This window comes from Globicephala melas, chromosome 8, assembly GCF_963455315.2.
Source record: "Globicephala melas chromosome 8, mGloMel1.2, whole genome shotgun sequence".
Lineage (NCBI taxonomy): Eukaryota > Metazoa > Chordata > Mammalia > Artiodactyla > Delphinidae > Globicephala > Globicephala melas.
Genome location: NC_083321.1, coordinates 381,507 through 399,196, shown reverse-complemented (window position 1 = coordinate 399,196; position 17,690 = coordinate 381,507). Strand labels below are relative to the sequence as shown.

At 59.0% G+C, this 17,690-nt stretch overlaps 2 protein-coding genes across 8 annotated transcripts in view; one reads left to right on the top strand and one right to left on the bottom strand.

Annotated features, from left to right (window-relative positions):
• DEAF1 (DEAF1 transcription factor) overlaps positions 1-11,422 on the top strand; it is a 26,879-nt gene extending 15,457 nt beyond the window's left edge. Inside the window, exons 11-13 of one of the 7 annotated variants that reach the window (XR_004038043.3) lie at positions 4,583-4,672; positions 7,967-8,248; positions 11,003-11,422. Coding sequence is in view for 5 of the 7 variants with exons in the window: in XM_030850983.3 (XP_030706843.1) it covers positions 4,583-4,672; positions 11,003-11,107 (195 nt within the window). In the remaining 2 variants the exon portion in view is untranslated. Of the gene's footprint in view, positions 1-4,582; positions 4,673-5,049; positions 5,232-6,858; positions 7,108-7,966; positions 8,974-11,002 lie in introns of those variants that run through there. The other 6 variants (XM_030850983.3, XM_060302714.2, XM_030850984.3 and 3 more) reach the window with 6 other exon arrangements.
• DRD4 (dopamine receptor D4) lies at positions 9,873-17,690 on the bottom strand. The gene is made up of 4 exons (XM_030850991.2): positions 17,421-17,690; positions 15,703-15,815; positions 14,990-15,630; positions 9,873-14,866 (listed from the first exon to the last, which is right to left on the bottom strand). The coding sequence occupies exons 1-4, from the start codon at positions 17,688-17,690 to the stop codon at positions 14,664-14,666; spliced, it is 1,227 nt and encodes a 408-aa protein (XP_030706851.2). The 3' UTR covers positions 9,873-14,663.

The following is a 17,690-nucleotide window of genomic DNA, read 5'->3' as shown; positions in this document are numbered from 1 at the left end:
ACGTCTTAATCGCAAAATGCACTCATGTTCACACGTTTCTGATCATATACTTCAGAAAAGTCCCCAACGTTCATAACGAAAGGGCATTTTTTTCTTCGTTGAAATATGGTTCACATACTGTGGAATTCACACCTTTAAGGTGCACAGTCCAGTAGTTTGTTCACCAACTTGTACGGCCACCACCGCCATCTGATCCCAGATCGTTTCCCCTCCCGAAGGAGCCGTCACTCCCCACCACCCGCAGGCCCCAGCTGCGCCAACCTGCTTTCTGTCTCTGTGGCTTTGCCAGTTCTGGATGTTTCTTGGAAACGGAGTCATACAACATGTGGCCGTTTGTGTCTGGCTTCTTCCACTGAGCAGAGTGTTTTCAGGGTCCGTCCGCGTAGCCTGGGTCAGAATCTCACTCCTTTTATGGCTAAACATTAGGTGTCGCACTGCACGTTTCTATGTTTCTTCACTCAGCCATTGGTGGACATTCGGGTTCTTTCTACTTCTTGGCTCTGGTGGACAGTGCCCTGAACATTTTTGCACGGCCGTTTGTGTGGACATGTGTTGTCACTTCTCCTGGGTGCGTACCTGGGAGCAGAGCCGCTGGGTCCCACGGTGGCTCAGGGTTCACTTTCTGAGGAGCCACCAGACTTTGCCAGGGCGGCTGCCCATCCTGCATCCACCACCGTGTGTGCCGTGTGCCTTGCCCACGGCCTCACCACCACCTGTCCCTGATGAGCACGGCGGGGGGGCGACCCTCCCTTCCCCGGGGGTGGCGAGGATGCCCCCTTGCCGAGACTCTGGGAGTGGAGGAGACCACAGTGTCCCCCCGTCAGGCCGGCTGGACAGCGGGTGGGCGGGTGGCTCGGATCTGGGGTGGCGGCGACAGCACAGAAAGCCGGACCTCATCCCCGCAGGGAAGTGCAACGGGAAAACGGTTTAACTTTCAGTTTTACGTTTTTCATGAATTTTTGTGGACCTTACCTTCACAGAATAAAATTACAAGTAAATTAGACACATCCCTTCCCCTCTGTGAAAATTCTCCAAAGACAGGTGGCATGAAAAAGACGGAGTGAGGCGTTTCCACCTGGTCGGTCCCGAGGTTACTTTCAGGGCACCGTGTTGAGTCAGCTGCGTGGGTTTTGTCTTTCACGTAGGAATAGCCCACAGTCATGGCCACGCTCATCCCACATTTAAGGGTCCAGGAGCTGAATTCCTGTTGTGCAGAACTTCCCCGTCGACCCACCGTGGGACACGTGCTGACGCGCGTGTCCGTCGGGTCAGCCAGGAGCGTCTGCCGCAGCTGGATCGCCGAGTGCCCCACCGTGAAAGGCTGGGCTTTGCACTTCATTTGTAGTTTTATGAATTTCTAAGGAAGAAATACAGCGTGAAATCCTTTTATCCTTAAAATCCTGTTTGGCGGAAGGATGCTCAGCCTTTAGTGAGGGGCTTGAGCCCACTTCCCCCGCCAAGGCGTCCGACACGTTCCCACACCCGGAGCTTTGAAAATGGCTGGAGCTCTTACAGGTGTGCTTGTCCTCTCTCCGGAGCTGTAGGTGTGACGTGTCCTCCAGTAGTTTTCTGTAAGCTGATCACATGGCGGGGGGAAGCTAGGCATCCGTCCTGTCCAAGTGCCACCGGTGGGTGGACGCCAGTGTCCTTTTGTGTGTGCTGGTGTCACGAGGCTCCTCGGGTGACCTGGTTAAGTTGCTTGCAGACGTGGGTTGACCACCCTGTGCACCCTGTGTGTTTACCCTTCGTAACGGCAATGTGTCTGATCCCTGTGGCCCCGTGATGACCACAGCTCCTCGACACTGGGTTCTTGGGAACCAGACTCCTCGGAGAGCCTGTTCCCCAGGATCCTCTGGGGGTTTCAGGGGGCTCGGGGGGGCTGAGAGGCCCCGACCTCAGTCACATGTGAGTGAGGGGACACAAAATGTGTCCCTGAAGCAGGTGGCGGCAGCGAGAAGTGGCCGGCGGGGCCCGGGGGACAGTGAGCCAGGAGGCCAGGTGGGGAGCACTGGTGGCTGTTGTGGAGAGGCTGCTGGACACCCTGACGTCGCCAGGGTGAGACGGAGCCCCCCAGCTGGGTGGTTGGGGGAGGGCTGCCCCGGAGAACTCTTCTGGAAGGTCCTGTCCACGGCAGCCTCCTTAGGGTGCTGGGGCTTGGTGGGGAGGACCGGACGAGTGAGGCCCCGGGACCCCTAGGAGGAGGCTGAGCCCTCGCTCCCTGGCTCCCTGGGAGGGCGCAGGTGCTGGCGGCCCAGGGTGGGGAAGCAGGGCTGCCTGCTTGGACGCTGTCTGTGGAATTTCTTTTGAAAAGTCACGTTTTAGCCCTGCTGAACTATTAAGGAGATTTTGCCAGTTTTAACCATGGGGCATTTGTGTTGTGTTTATATAGTTAGCTCAGCAGAGATTAAACAGGGCGGAAGACCAGATGCCCTTCCCGTCAAGGGCGCTGTGTCCATCCAGCACAAGCCAGCCACGTGGCTGCAGGGCGCCGGGCCGCCTGCCACGGCCCCGGCTGGGGGAGCGAGCGCACTCTGGGCCCCATCCCTGTGCTCTGGCCTCTGTTCATGCCTCCCGGCTCCTTCTCAGGCTTTCGATGATCTTCCCAACTTCCTTTTCTAGAGGGAATTGTGGCCCAAAGAGTAGCAGTGGCGGGCAGTCTGGGCGGCGCCTCTGGCTGCACCGCAGACGCTGTTCTCAGCGTTGGAAGAGAGCCGGTGCCCGCGGGTCAGTCCGGTGACACCTCTTCCAGGCTGCAGACATGCCTCCTGGCCGAGCCAGGGCGGGGGGAGGTCTCTGGCTTCTCTCTTCTCATCAGCCCCCGACCCCCTGTCGCGGACTTGTCTCACTCCAGGGCCCCAGGGCCCAGGCCCAGCACATGCGCATTTGGGGCAGATCGGAGGGTTCCATCTGTGGAGTGATTGCCCCTTTTCCTCCCTTAGTCAACCGGGGTGGCGGTCCCCCTCCTGGACAGCGGTGATCTAGGAATATTTCCAGAATTCTTCTCCGTGGGGGATCTGTCTCTTGTACATTTGTTTGTACCTTTGTTTCTATCAAGAGGGGCTCACGGCACCCGTGTTACTTGTTCTGCTCCTCCGGTTTGGCTTTGGCGGCTGGAGCTCTGTCGGCTCCCGCGTCCCTGACGTGCCTCTCAGAGCACCTCCCTCCTTTCTGGTGCTAGAAGACGCTCCAGGCCCATCTTGGGGGTTCCCCGCCCCAGCCCTGGAATCAGCCGTTTCTCCAGGGAGCCTGGTTCCTTTATTGGAGAACGAATGCTCTTAGGAACCAAGATCTGGGCGCTCTCAGCTGGCAGCAGGGAAGCAGTGGGTCCGACCGATGTGTGCAGACACAGCCCGAGGGCTCTGTGGCCGTCCGTCTCTGTCTGTGTGTCAGCCGGCGTGTCTGAGCCAGATCTCCTGCCCCAGGTTAGCTTGGGTTAAGAAGTAATTCCCAAGGGGATGTGTTGGGAGCCCGGGGTCGGAAGTTCTTGCCGCACAAGAGCGGCTCCCGCTCCACAAGGTCTGCTCATGACACAGGCTCTTCATGCACTTAAGAGGTATTTATTGAGCGGTGGCTGTTTTCCAAGAACTGTGCTGGTGCCAGGAGCACCAACATGGCAGGTCCAGGTGAGCGGGACTCGCGGGCTCGCGGGGGACAGGGTGTGACACGAGGCCGCTTCCCTGAGGACTTCCAAGCTGAGAGGCAGGAGGGTCCACGGGGCCCCCAGCCTCAAGGGCAGCCGCACCTCTGCTCCCACTAACTGTGAGACCTTTGCTCTCCCTGGAGGAATTTCTATGTGTGGTTACAGACTTCGGTTTTTTCCTGTAAGTATTTTGTTCTTTAAAGTAGGGACAGTGGACAAGCTAACTTAGTAGTATCTCAGGGTCCCCGTAATGCGCGTGTTTCCTGAAGCGAGTGAGGGGGTAGCGGGGGCTCGGGGTGGAGCGTGTCAGTCAGCGCTGGGCAGAGAAGGGAGCTGCAATCCAGAACAGGAAGGAAGAAGCAATTTGCTGCTTTGCGTGTACTCTCGGGGGTAGCGGTGGGAGGCGGTCAGCGGTGTTAGGAACGGGCGTCTGGTGTGGCTCATGGGTGTGCAAGTCACACACTCACCCGCTGGCTGGGAGCAGGGGCCTGGCCTGCAGTCAGTGCAGCCAGGTGCGCCGGACAGCGTGGGTCACGGCTGCACACACCAGCGCTAGCGGTGCCACTGGAGTCCCCCTCCCTGGCTGGTTAGAAGGAGTGGCTCCTTCGCGTCTTGTGGGGAAGACACACAGAAGACCCACCTAGTGGAGCTGCGTGGCTGGGCCGGGGTGCCTGGGCTGCGGATGAGGGTCCGGCTGGGGGCCGCAGGGCCTGACCGCTCAGGAGACGATCCTGACAGCTGAGAATCCTGGCCTTCCTCAGTTTGGTTTCCTGCACGTACTTGGTGGCAGTGAAATCCCCTGGTATTTGGAGCAAGGTTGGTGCAGCAATGTGATCCGGAGCCCTGCTTCCCGCTCAGCAGTGCCCACCCCGCATCTGGGCAGCGGGGGGCGGGGACGCGGGTCAGCCTGTCCCCGCGACTGACGCCTGTGTCCTCTTGCAGCAGTTCTGTGTCAACTGCGGCCGGGAGGCCCTGAGCGAGTGCACCGGCTGCCACAAGGTCAACTACTGCTCCACCTTCTGCCAGCGCAAGGTAGGCCCCCCCCCCCCCCCGTGCCACCTCCGCACTGTCCCTGGGCTCTGGCAAAGCCCCGAGGCAGCCACACAGGCTGTGGCCATGGAGGCCGCTGCTCCCCAGTGACCTTGACCTTGTCGTGGTCAGTGCTCCCCAGCCCTGGACGCCTCGTCATAAACCCTGAAAGTCAGTGCGGTTGTACGTGTAGGCGTCTGATTCTAAGAAGATTAAAGAGTGTTCTGGAGTAGCAGTTGCTAGTTCGGGTTTTTACCACTTTTCTCACCCTTACTCAGAGTGAGGGGCCAAGCCGTTGACTGGGACCTGTGGGGTTATCCTCTCCTCTTAGAAACTTTCCACGATTAAAAAAGGTAACTTGGGCTTCCCTGGTGGCGCAGTGGTTGAGAGTCCGCCTGCCGATGCAGGGGACACGGGTTCGTGCCCCGGTCCAGGAAGATTCCACGTGCCGTGGAGCCGCTGGGCCCGTGAGCCATGGCTGCTGAGCCTGCGCATCCGGAGCCTGCGCTCCGCAGCGGGAGAGGCCACAACAGCGAGAGGCCCGCGTACCGCAAAAAAAAAAAAAAAAAAGGTAACTTGCCGGGTGGACAAATAGTAAAAAATCCCACCCCTGATGCCTGTGACTTGGAGCTGCATCTGCGGACACAGCCTCTGCTGCGCAGGGGACCCTGTGCCTGGCGGCTTCCCAAAGCGCCCCATCCTCAGATGTCCTCGGGAGGGAGGTGGGCAGGAATGACCCCCAAGACTAGGGTGTGTGGGACGTGGCATCTTCCTCTGCGTCTCAGGGCTTCCCGGGGGGCTGCAGGGGTCAGCACAGCGCGGAAGGTGTGTCCAGGGGCTCCCAGCTACGCTCCTGAGCCCTGGCCCGTTCCCGGGGCGGGAGACTTGGGAAAGAGACCCGCAGGTCTGCTTTCCCTGGTGTCACCTATGGCTCGTGTGCTGAGCAGAGGGCCCGCATGCCTGCTGCGCTCGGGGACGCTGGGAGGAGCCCAGGCAGCCAGGAGGAGCCGGCGGGGTGGACGGGCTCCTGCTGGCTCGTGATCCGAGAGGGCGGCTGATCGGTGGCTCTTCCCTGACTGTGAACCATCAGAGGAAGATTCGTGGGTTTATTTCTTGATGGAGTCGTTTTAGCCAGATAGCACTTTGTCTAAATGCAAGCTGCAGTTTTGGAACCTCTCTTGGTGAATTGGGCAGGTATATTTCAGGTGTAACCTTGTTGACAAAGACTCCATTTCTTCCGTTGGTTGTGTTGGGTTTGTGCTCCTGTGACTCGCTGCCCTGATAAAGGCATAGGCTTTGGTTTTATTGGGTTGGCCACAAAGTTCCTTCGGTTTTGAAGTAAAAACAAAAGACACATTTTTCATGTTTCCCAACAACTTTATTGAACAACGTATTCACCGTTTTGTTCCCCTACCTTCTGCCATTTTTCAGCCAACTTCATAATTCCATCTTCCCAAAACTTTTTATCTTTTTGAGCAAAGAACTGTTCCAGGTGCCTTTTACAGTCTTCCCGAGAATTGAAATTTTTTCCATTAAGAGAGTTTTGTAAAGACCAAAATCAATGGAAATCCGAAGGGGCAGTGTGTGGTGAACACGGCGGATGAGTCAGAGCTTCCCAGCCGGGCTGTACAGTTTATGCCTGGTCAGCAGAGGAACACGCGGTCTTGCGTTATCCTGATGGAATATGATGTGTTTCCTGTTGACTCATTCCAGACGCTTTTCGTCGAGTGCTGCTTTCAGTTGGTCTAATTGGGAGCAGTACTTGTTGGAATTAACCGTTTGGTTTTCCAGAAGGAGCTCATAATAGAGAACTCCCCTCCACTCCCACCATATACACATCACCTTCTTTGGGTGAAGACTGGCCCTTAGTGTGGTTGGTGGTGGTTCATTTCGCTGCCCCACGATCTCTTCTGTTCCACATTATTGTACAGTATCCACTTTTCATTGCCCGTCACAATTTGTTTTAAAAATGGAACGTTTCCATTACGTTTAAGTAGAGAATCGCATGCAGAAATATAGTCAAGAAGGTTTTTTTCGCTTAACTTATGTGGAACCCAGACATCAAAGCGATGAACAGACCCAAGCTGGTGCAAATGATTTTCAGGCTTGATACGGAGATTCTGAGTCTGTCGGCCTCTCCCGCGTGGGTATAACGTTGATTGTTCTCAATTATTGTTTCGATTTGATAGCTTTCAACTTCAACTGGCCTACCCGACTGTGGAGCGTCGTCCAGCGAGAAATCTCCAGCACGAAACTTCGCAAACCGCTTTTGACACGTTCGATCCGTCACAGCGCCTTCTCCACGCGCTGTGCAAGTCTTTTTTGGGGGGGTTTCAGCTGCGTTTTTACCTTTCTTGAAATAGTAAAGAATAATATGCCGAAAATGTTGCTTTTTTCCTTCAATATTAAAATGGCTACACAAAAATTCACCAATTTTGATAACCTTTTTTTTTTTTTTTTTTTTTTTTTGCGGTACGCGGGCCTCTCACTGTTGTGGCCTCTCCCGTTGCGGAGCACAGGCTCCGGACGCACAGGCTCAGCGGCCATGGCTCACGGGCCCAGCCGCTCCGCGGCATGTGGGATCTTCCCGGACCAGGGCATGAACCCGCGCCCCCTGCATCGGCAGGCGGACTCCCAACCACTGCGCCACCAGGGAAGCCCTGATAACCTTTTTTTAAATGCATGGTGATATGACAGCTGTCACAATACAGTATAACAAAATTGTTTCGAACGAAGTTAAAGACAATTAAGCGCTACTAGAGCCACCTTAGGGAAAAAACAAACTCTTTGGCCAACCCAATATTGACAAAAATCAGTGTACAGTGAAGTTCAAGAACGGTTAATTTTCACCTGGGATCCATCGTGAACCCTCGGTAGGACCTGAAAAAACTTAAGCTCTGGGCTCCTTGTAATAAATGGTGGTGCCGACAGTACAGCTTCTGGGCCTGCCCACTGTGCTCCCCAGAATTCTGTGTGCTCCCCAAAGACCTGGAAAGGTAGTTAATGTTACTCACCTTCTTACAAGTTGGACAAGGGCCATGAATTGTTTTGGCTTTTACGTGCAGACTATTTTCTTTGCAGATCCCATGTCAGGTGTGTGTGTGTGTGTTTTACATCTTCATCGAGGTGGAATACATACCATAAAATCCACTAATTTTAAGGGTACGATTCAGTGGGTTTTAGTAAGTTTGCATTTGGGCAAACATGACAATTTGGTTTTAGAACTTTCCATCACGCCCGAAAGCCCCCTCGGCCCACACCCCAGCCGCTGGCAACCACGAATCTCTTTCTCTGTAGATGTGCTTCTTCTGGACATTTCACGTAGCAGGAGTCGTATAACATGTGGTCTCCCGCGTCTGGCTTCCTCTGACCAGCGTGTTTTCAAGGTTCATCCATGTGGAGCCTGAGTAGCGTCCACGGTGTGGCTGGACCTCGTCTTGTCCTCCAGTCCTCAGCCAGCGGACATCTGAGTGGTTCCCGCCATGTGACTGTCGTGAACACTCACGAGCGAGCTCCAGGGTGGAGACAGGTTTTTGTTTGTCTCGGCTACATGCGTACATGGATTTGCTGAGTCATATGGTAAACTTGCGTTTAACTTTAGTAAGAAGCTTCCCAACTTTTCCGAAGTGACTGCACCCCCTCCAGTGGCGGGTCCGCCCGTGTCCACAGCGCTGGCTCTTGCTTTCTGGTCGCAGCCCTGCTACCGGCTGTGAAGCGACGTCAGTGCGTTTAGTCTGCATCTCCCTGATGTCTAAGGGCGCCGAGCATCGTTGTGTGTGCTGATCGGGCGTTGTGTATCTTTTGGGGGGAAATGTCTATTCAGATCTTTTGCCCGTTTTTAAATGGGATCGTTTCTCTTCTTATCGAGTGTGGAGATGTCTGTGTATATCCTGGATACAAGTCCTTTATCAGATACGTGATTTCCAAGTACTTTCCCCCAGTCTGTGACTTGTCTCTTTATTTCTTAATAGTGTCATTTGAAGGGCAAAAGTTTTTTTAATTTTGATGAAGTCCAGTTTACTTTAAAAAAATTTTTATTATCTATTATTTTTTATTTTTGGCCTTGCCATAAGGCTTATGGGATCTTAGTTCCCGACCGGGGAGCAAACCCGGGCCCCCTGCAGTGGAAGCATGGAGTCCTAACCACTAGGGAAGTCCCAAGAAGTCCAGTTTATTAAAAAAACATTTTTAATGGAGATCACGCTCTTGGTGTCATCTCTCAGAACTTCTGCCTGACTCAAGGTTAGGAGAATCTCCTATTTTCCTCTAAAACATTTATAATTTCAGCTCTTTTTTTTTTTTTTCGGCCGCATAGCATAGCTTGCAGGATCTTAGTTCACCAACCGGGGATTGAATCTCAGCCATGGCAGTGAAAGTGCCGGACCCTAACCACTGGCCCACCGGGGAGCTCCCTTTAAGCTCTTACTTTTAGATTTATGACCCATCTTGAGTTAATTCTTAGGTATGGTGTGAAACACTGTGGACTTGAGCCCAGCACACATGAAGTTTTACGTACTGTACAGACTTACAGAGTCAGGTAATCTACATAGTCAGGTAATTTACAAACTAAAAATTTATTCTTTTGAGTCTAAAAATAACAGGTGCTGGAGAGGGCGTGGAGCAAAGGGAACCCTCTTACACTGTGGGTGGGAATGTAAATTGGTACAGCCACTGTGGAGGGCAGTATGGAGGGTCCTTACTAAACTAAAAGTAGAGCTGCCATTTGATCCAGCAATCCCACTCCTGGGCATTTATCCAGAGAAAACTCTCATTCGAAAAGACACATGCACCCCAGTGCTCATAGCAGCACTGTTTACAATTGGCAAGACATGGAAGCAACCTAAGTGTCCATCAACAGAGGAATGGATAAAGAAGATGTGGTTCACACATACAATGGAGTACTACTCAGCCATAAAAAGGGATGAAATAATGCCATTTGCAGCAACAAGGATGGACCTAGAGATTAGCATTCTGAGTGAAGTAAGTCAGAACGAGAAAGACAAATACCATCTATCACTTATATGTGGGATCTAAAATATGACACGAATGAACTTATTTACAAAACAGAAACAGACTCACAGACATAGAGAGCAGACTTGTGGTTGCCAAGGGGGAGTGGGGTGGGGGAGGGAGGGGTTGGGCTTAGCAGCTGCAAACTATTATCCATAGGCTGGATGAACAAGGTCCTACTGTATAGCCTGGGGAACTACACTCAACGCCCTGTGATAAGCCGTAGTGGAAGGGAAAGTGCAAAAGGAAAAGTGTGTGTCTGTAGCTGAGTCACTTTGCTGTACAGCGGACAGTAACACACACTGTAAATCAACTAAGCTTCAATAAAAAATTTAAAACTGTATTCTTTTGATATCCAGGCAGACCTTGTTTTATTGCACTTCTCAGATGTCGTGTTTTTACAGATTAAAGGCGTGCGGCAGCCCTGCCTTGTCCGGTGAAGGTTATCATCTTTAGGGATAGAGTGTCTTTGAACTAGGTTCGTACGGTCACACGCTTGGTAGACTACAGTGTAGTGTAAGAGTGATCTGTATAAGCCCCGGGACACCTGAAATCTTGTGTGACTTGCTTTATTGCTACATTTGCTTTATTCTGGAACTGAACCCGCAGTGTCTCTGAGGTACGCCTGTAATGATTTGAAATTTTATTTTTTTATTATAAAAATAAGGCAACACGTTGTAGAAAATTTGGAAGACATAGGACAGCACGAAGATAGGCAGCTGCAGCCCTGCCCTCCGGGGCTCACCGCTGGTCTCTGTTCTTCCGAGTGTGTGTGATGTTCATTCTTGTCATGGCTCACCAAACCCTAACCTCTCCGTGCGTCTTGGGGTCCGTGTCTCCACTAACCACGCCCCGTCGGGCCCCCAGAGCAAGTTCGGCTCCATTTCCCGCCCGTAACGGGCGATGGCAGCTCCCACCCTGATGGGGGGCATTGCGGGGTGGGGGGGGTGGACGTCCTCCCCGACCTCCCTGGGGGCCGCGGCCTCCCAGCCCCTTTGTGGACACGTGGCTGGCTCCGGCGCAGTCCTTTCACTTTTGCGATGATAAGTAATACGGCCGGGCAGCCACATCGGAGACAAGTATTCCTCTGCAGGTGTGAGTGTTTTCGTTTAGGTCCCAGGGAGGAAGCAGCAGGATCAGAGCGTGCACGTGTCTCAAGGGTCATCCTGGGTACTTGCCTTCGGAGCGGGTCCCTAAACAGGAGGGTGGGCGAGGCTGGGAGCCCCCTGCCCCGGAGGGCTGGCCGCTCAGCACGTGCACACCCACTCCCGGGCACAGCCTTCTCACTCTGAACCGTAACACGGAGTCTGTCCTTCCTTTCAGGACTGGAAGGACCACCAGCACATGTGTGGTCAGTCGGCAGCTGTCACCATGCAGGGGGACGACGTCCATGTCGCCGAGGGTGTGATCGAGAAGGTCACCGTGTGAGGGCTCGCGGGGCCTCTGTGGCCAGGAAGGAGCCCTGAGGACGGGGGCCGCTGAGGACGAGGAGGAAGTTGCTGGCCAGGTTACGAGTGGACGTCGCGTGACCGGCACCCGGGCAGCGCGCTCCTGCCGCCAGACCCCGAAGCGGGCGGGCGGGCGGCCGGTGGGCGCGGCCTGGGCCCTCAATGCCGCTCGCGGTGCTTTTTTTATCCCTTGGATGGTGAGCATCCGGTCTTCCCTACGGGTGTGTCGTGTTCCGTAACACGCGTGTACATACATGTGTCTGTCAGTAAAGTTGGCGGCCCTGCCCCATGCGGACTGGTGACTCCAAGCTCCGACCTCCCCGAGGCCCCGGGGGCCCGATCGTGCAGTTCAGAAGCCGAGACCGTATGGGGCCCAGCCCGGCGGGACGGGAGGCTGGCACCTGCTGCCCAGGAGCTGGGGCTCCAGAGCTGCCAGCCGGGAAGGCCGAGCCGCCGTCCAGTCTCAGGGACGGCTCGGCGTCTGGACGTGCCACCTTCCCTTTGCACAGAGCGCGCCCGGGACCCCTAGGGACCCGCCCAGGGTGGCTCTTGCCTGCGCCCGGCTATCCTCGCCCAACTCTCACGGGCTGGGGCCTCGTCCCTGCCCTTCCTGGCGCCCTGCCCAGCCTGTCCCCAAGCCTGGGTTCCAGGAAAGCTTGCGGTGCCCCGTCTTCTGTGCACTGAGAGATGGACTTTGACCCCGACGCTCGCCTCACTGTTGCATCTCGTTCACTCCTCCGGCCCCGCACCTCCCGGCTCCTGCTTCCAGAAGGTTCTTCATAGCACACGGAGACTTGCCTTTTGGGCCACGGGCTCCCCGGTGAGCCGAGGGGGTGGCACCCACGCCCGTCCTCCCGCGCCCAGCCTGGCTCCAGGTGGGGAAGGACCTGCCCCCCCAGAAGCCCCTCTGCCTCCGTTCCATCGGCCTCTGCGGACTAAGCGGGTTTATTTGGGTTTTATTTGTTTTGTCGTCCCGCCTCTCCACCACCTTGGGGAAGGCCAGGCCCGGCCCCTGGGGTTTGCACAGCATGAAGGTGGTGGGAAGTGAGGACGGGAGGTGGGGGCCACGTCGGCCTCAGCAGAAGGGGCTGCACCCCCAGAAGGAACCCCCCCCCCAAACCTGAAAAGGCTAAAATGGCGACGTAGGCGGGCAGCGCCCCCAGGGAAAGGCTTCCAGGCCCTCCCTGGCGTCCTGGCGTCCAGCTCCAGGCGGCGGCCTCCCCGTGAGCAGAGTCGGAGGCCTTGGGACCAGGCCCTGCAGGGAAGCCGTCCCGGGCGAGGGTTTTCTGGGATCGGGGCGGCTTCTCCTCCCCTTCTCCTTAACGTAGAAGCCTGGGGACCGCACGTGTTCGGGGCAGTTTTCCAAGGTGTATCGTTTCTAAGCCTTTGAAGCTATCTCTGCGCAACCCCGGACATCAGGATCCTTCTGGAAATTGCCATCCAAGCGCCCAGGGTGCGTTGACACCCTCAGTTCTGTGTCAGCACTTCTGACGGCCTCTGCCAGACGCAGCCGCGGGGGCCAGGCCAAGGCTTCTGACAGTGTGCGCTGCGGCAGCCGTCCGGGTGCTGCGGGTCCTCTGAGCTGAGGCTGCGGTGACGCTTGGCATCAGTGAGCCTGGGACCCTCGAGGCACCTGCTGAGCCCCCGGGTCAGCCAGGCTCTGTATATCTGCACCTGTTCCCCCAGTGCCCACCTTGTCACTCCCTAGTGTCCACCTGTCCCCCCTGTGCCCGCCTTGTCCCCCTCTTGGGGGACACAGGAGTCTGCCCACAGGGCCAGTGGGGACAGCGCCGGACACCAGCAGATCCCAGCCCATCTGCAGCCCCACCTCCGAAAGAGATGCACTTACTGGCCTGGCCTGTCGGGGGCGTGGTCACCCCCTCCCTAGTATAGATGAGAAGGGTACATGGAGGGGGACGTGGCCTTGCTCCCCACAGATCCCTGGGCTGGTGGGCATGGCAGCTGGTGCCCACGGCTGGCGGGCAGGGGTGCTGCTGCTTGAGACCCTCTTGGCGGTGGCAGACACCAGCTCTGACCACCTGGAGTGACCACAGAAGGCCCAGCAGGCGCACGTCGGGGCACATCAGAGATGGGTGGCAGGGCACGGGCGTGGGGTGTGGACCTGAGGGACGAGCCAGGTGGCAGGGCCAGCGGCCGCAGTCAGGGGCCCTTTGCTCCGACCCTGACCCTGACCCTGCCGTCAGCCTGATGGTCCCTTCAAGTCTGAGGGTCCCAGGAGGGACCACCAGCCCAGCTCTGAAGCAAGTGTCTTGCCCGGGTGAGGCTGTACCATCTGGGGCTCCTCCCGGGAGGAGCCCCGGGGTATCCGCTGCAGCCATCCTCATGCTTCACAGGCAAGAAGGTGCTGGAAGCTGAAGCAGCCAACAGACCTGGGGGCCGGCCCTGGGCCCCCTCCCCCACTCCCATTTTGTGTTGGTTCCTGTGTGGTGCAGGGACACAGCACCCCATACTGGCCCCCAGTCCATCAATACTCGGTTCCTCGAGGGCCAGTCTCTCCCAGGATGATCGGGGCAGGCTGGTCCTGGGGGGTGGTCAGCTGGGGCTTCTCAGGGGAGGCAGCAGCTGAGTCTGAGCAGGAAACGGTGCTCACCCAGAGAGGGGAACAGGGTGGCCCCCTCTCCACGGAATACTTTAGCACGCTGAGGGGGGGCCTGATGCCGGGGCCCTCACAGCCCGTAGTTCCTCATGTTCAGAGGAGAGCTTGACACCCGGCAGTGGCCGGCTTGGTCACAGTTCCTGACAGCAGCGCTGAGCCACAGTACTGGGCACAGCGGGTGCCCACGGCGGGGGACTTGGGAGGGTCTAGGTGAAGTCCAAGTGGGGCTGTCTCGGGTTGAGGGGCGGGCCGTGCTGTGGGCGGGAGAGGGGCAGCCACTCCCTGCTCTGCCCACTTGCTCCCAGCCAAGTGGGCAGAGGATGGCTGAGTGCCTTGTGGGCCTGCGCTGGCCTTCCCTGGAGGGAGGCTGCCCCCGTGAGCCCACCCAGCACCCAGGCCCCCTGTTCCTCCAGGTTTTGGGCATCTATGGGCAAGTCAGGAGCTGGCAGGGAGCTGTGCTCCGACCTTGAGGCAGCTGCCGAAGCAGTGGCAGGGGCAGGTCAGCTGCATTTTGCAGGGACAGTGGATGGGGCCACCAGGACGAGGGGAGGAGGCTGCTGGCCTGGGAACAGCTGTCGGGTCGGGGTGGGTTGCAGCTGGCCGGGTGTGTTGGGGAGGGAACGTGTTCGGGGAGGGTGTGAGTCGGGGCAGTCTTCCCAGGCAAGGGCTGGCCCTCTTCCCAAGGCTTCCGGGGCGGGGCAGACCTGGCTTGGTGGGGTCTCTTCTCTGGGCTTCCTCCGGAGGAAGGAAGGGGTTAACTGGCCGGATGAGGGTTAGTGGAGGCCTGGGCTCCTCCTCCTTGCCCCCTCCCCCGCCTCCAAGAGCCTTCCCAGCAGGTGTTGGGGATCTGTTTAATAACTCCTACAAACCCCCAGGCGAGGCGGGGTGCTGAAGAGGGGCTGCGGTGCCAGCGGTCTGCTCAGTAGCAGAGGCGCAGAGCCTTGCGGAAGACGGTCCGGAACTCGGTGTTGAAGACGGTGTAGATGACGGGGTTGAGGGCGCTGTTGACGTAGCCCAGCCAGGTGACCGCGCTCACCAGCCGCGGGGGCACGGCGCACGTGGGACACAGCGCCCGGGAGATGTGCACGACAAAGAAGGGCGTCCAGCACAGCAGAAAGGCCCCTGGGGGCGGGGTTGGGGCTGCCGTGAGCGGCTCCCTGCCACGCCCCCCGCCCCGGGCACCGCCTCACACCCCGGGCGCTGCAGTCTTCCCCTCTCTGCCCACGTCCCCTGGCCGGTACCCACCGACCACCACAGGCAGGACTCTCATAGCTTTGCGCTCCCGGCCCGAGATCTTGGCGCGTCTCCTCCTGCGGGCCCGCAGCGGGGGTTCGGCTGGCATGGCGTCCGAGGGCAAGACGGCATCCGAGGCTGGGGTGGCGTCGGGGGGCGGGGTTGCGTCGGGGCCCGGGATGGCGTCGGGGGGCGGGGTGGCGTCGGGGCCCGGGATGGCGTCGGGGGCCGGGATGGCGTCGTGAGGCGGGATGCAGTCTGGGGCCGGGATGGCATCCGGGGGCACGGCGGCATCGGGGGCCGGGATGCCGTCGGGGGGCGGCGGGCCGGGGCCGCTGGGGCGGCGGGGCGCACGGCCGTGCAACTTGGCGCGGCGGGCTGCCTCCCAGCGCCGAAGGCCCCGGAACGTGGCCCAGTAGAGCAGCAGCATGAGCGGGCAGGGCAGGAAGAAGGAGCACACGGACGAGTAGACCACGTAGTCGCGGTCCTCCAGGCGGCACACGGAGGGATCGCGGCTGCGCGCGTCGTTGAGGCCGCACAACACGGGTGCCGCCACCGCTGCCGACAGCAGCCACGTGGCGCCGATGAGCAGCAGCTGCCGGCCACCGCGGCTCTGGCGGTTGTAGTGCAGCGGCACGGCCACCGCCACGAACCTGCGGGGAGCGTGGTGAGGGCGGCGGGGCCGGGGCGGCCCTACAGGGGACGGGGCGGTGGGCGCGGCCTACCTGTCCACGCTGATGGCGCACAAATTGAAGATGGAGGCCGTGCACAGCATGACGTCCATGGCCATGAGCGCGTCGCAGAGGCCAGGGCTCAGCAGCCACACGCCGCCCTGGACCTGGGCGCAGGGAGGGGCCCCGTAGCAACAACAGACACAGGACGCTACCCTCCCCCAGCCGCCTGCCCAAGCTGTCCTTCTGACCCCCAATGGTCCGGGAGCAGAGGGGGCTGAATACCAGAGGGGAGGGGAGAGGAGGGGAGGGGAGTGAGCCGGAGACAGCTGGGCAGTCCTGCCCGCCCCTCAAGCTGGGCGCCAAGAGACGACCCCCTTCCTTTCTCTTAGAACTGACAAAGGCCTTGGGGGGGATCCTGGGGGCATAGTCACCTGAGGACTGGGATCTCTGATGCTGTGGGGCTCAGGGTACCGTGGGGCCCCTCCCTGCGCAGGTGGGGACCCTGCGGCCCAAGAGTGTGAGCCCAGCACCCCTATACCACCCCCCAGCCCCTGCAGACAGCTAAGAGTCAGTGTCTGCGGAAACTCGCTCTCTGGGCGTCTGGACGTGTCATTTCACTCCTGTCCCCTCACCCGCAAGAGAGGGCGAGGATGGTACCCACAGCATTGTTACAAAGTCAAGTCCCCGGCGCCGTGCCCGGCGGTCCCACCAAGGGCAAAGGAGCAGACAGCCACCCCCCTCTAAATCCCCTCCTGCTGATTTGGGGCGATTAGGAGCTTAAGAGCCGTCATTGTGACGTCTGTCTGCAGCTCGGGGTGGGGGGGAGCGGCAGGTCACGTCTGTCCTTGTCCTGCTGGCCTCTGCCCCAGCCCTGCCCAGGCTCACTGTGTCCACTGCCTGCCCTCCCCCATCGCCCAGGACGCTGTGTCCCCAGCTCAGCCCTCAGCAGCTTCTCTCTGCCCAAACTGCACAGTGGACATGGCTGGCACCAAGGGGGACCGACCCAAGGGCCAGACCTGCTCTGGGGACGGAGGCTCCTGGGCCCAGGTTCTGGCGGGGGCCCCGGACCCCACACCTGCGCCTTCCCTTGGTTCCACTGTCAGGCCCGGTGTCCCCTCGCTCCAGCTGTGCTCACTGCCCTGCAGCTCCTGGCAGCTGAGTGTCCCTCCTGCTGGGAGCCCAGTCGGTGCGTGAGTGAGGGTCTCCTGCCCTGAAGTGTGCTGGTGTGTGCCCGCCTGTGGTCCTGCCTGGCTGTGGTGTGGCCTCGTGCAGTGACGTGTGTGTCTCTGTGCCCCAGGGGGAGCCGGCATGGGGGTAAGCCTGAATCTGCCTGTCTGTCCAGGATCGGCGGCGCCAGCTCCATGCCCACCCTTCCACCCTCTACACCTGGCTCCCCTGGGGGAGTGGAACCCGGCTGAGGGGGCTGAGTGGGGGGCTGGACTGCCAAAGTCGCCTGTTTCTGGGTTCTCTGCTTGAAGGACAGAGGCATCTCTTGGGTAACAGACACCAAGACAGAAAGGGAGAAGAGGAGAGAGGGGCAGAAGAGGGAGGGCGGACAGACAGCAAAGCGGGCAGATGGACAGCGAGATGGGGGAGGGGAGTGAGGCTCGGAGGTGCTGGAGGCTCCGGTCGTCCTGGGACCAGGCGCGGCCCCCAACTCGAGGCTCCTGAGAGGCCAGGCGGCAGGGTCACGCTGGGTCCTCGGTGTGGCTCGGCACAGGGAACAAGGAGCAGGTGAGGGTGCGCGTGCGGTCGCGACGCGGGCTCACCTCGGAGTAGACGAAGAGAGGCAGCACGAGCAGGGCGAGTAGGAGGTCGGCGGCCGCCAGGCTCAAGATGAAGTAGTTGGTGGGCGTCTGCAGGGCGCGCTCGGCCGCCACGCTCACGCACACGAGCGAGTTCCCTGCGAGCACCGCGCCGATGAGCAGCACGCCCCCCGCCAGCGCCGCCGCCGCCCCGGGGCCCCCCGCGCCGCCGCCCGTGCCGGGCCCGCGCCCAGCCAGCAGCCCGTCCGCGTCCGCGGCGCTGCGGTTCCCCAT

Excerpts from the sequence above, each read along its gene's own strand:
- DRD4 (XM_030850991.2), bottom strand. The coding sequence starts at position 17,690 with ATGGGGAACCGCAGCGCCGCGGACGCGGACGGGCTGCTGGCTGGGCGC. Across the intron at positions 15,816-17,420 it reads CTCTCTTCGTCTACTCCGAG|GTCCAGGGCGGCGTGTGGCT; the intron begins GTGAGCCCGCGT and ends CCCTGCGCCCAG. Across the intron at positions 14,867-14,989 it reads AGTCCTGCCTGTGGTGGTCG|GGGCCTTTCTGCTGTGCTGG; the intron begins GTGGGTACCGGC and ends CCCCGCCCCCAG.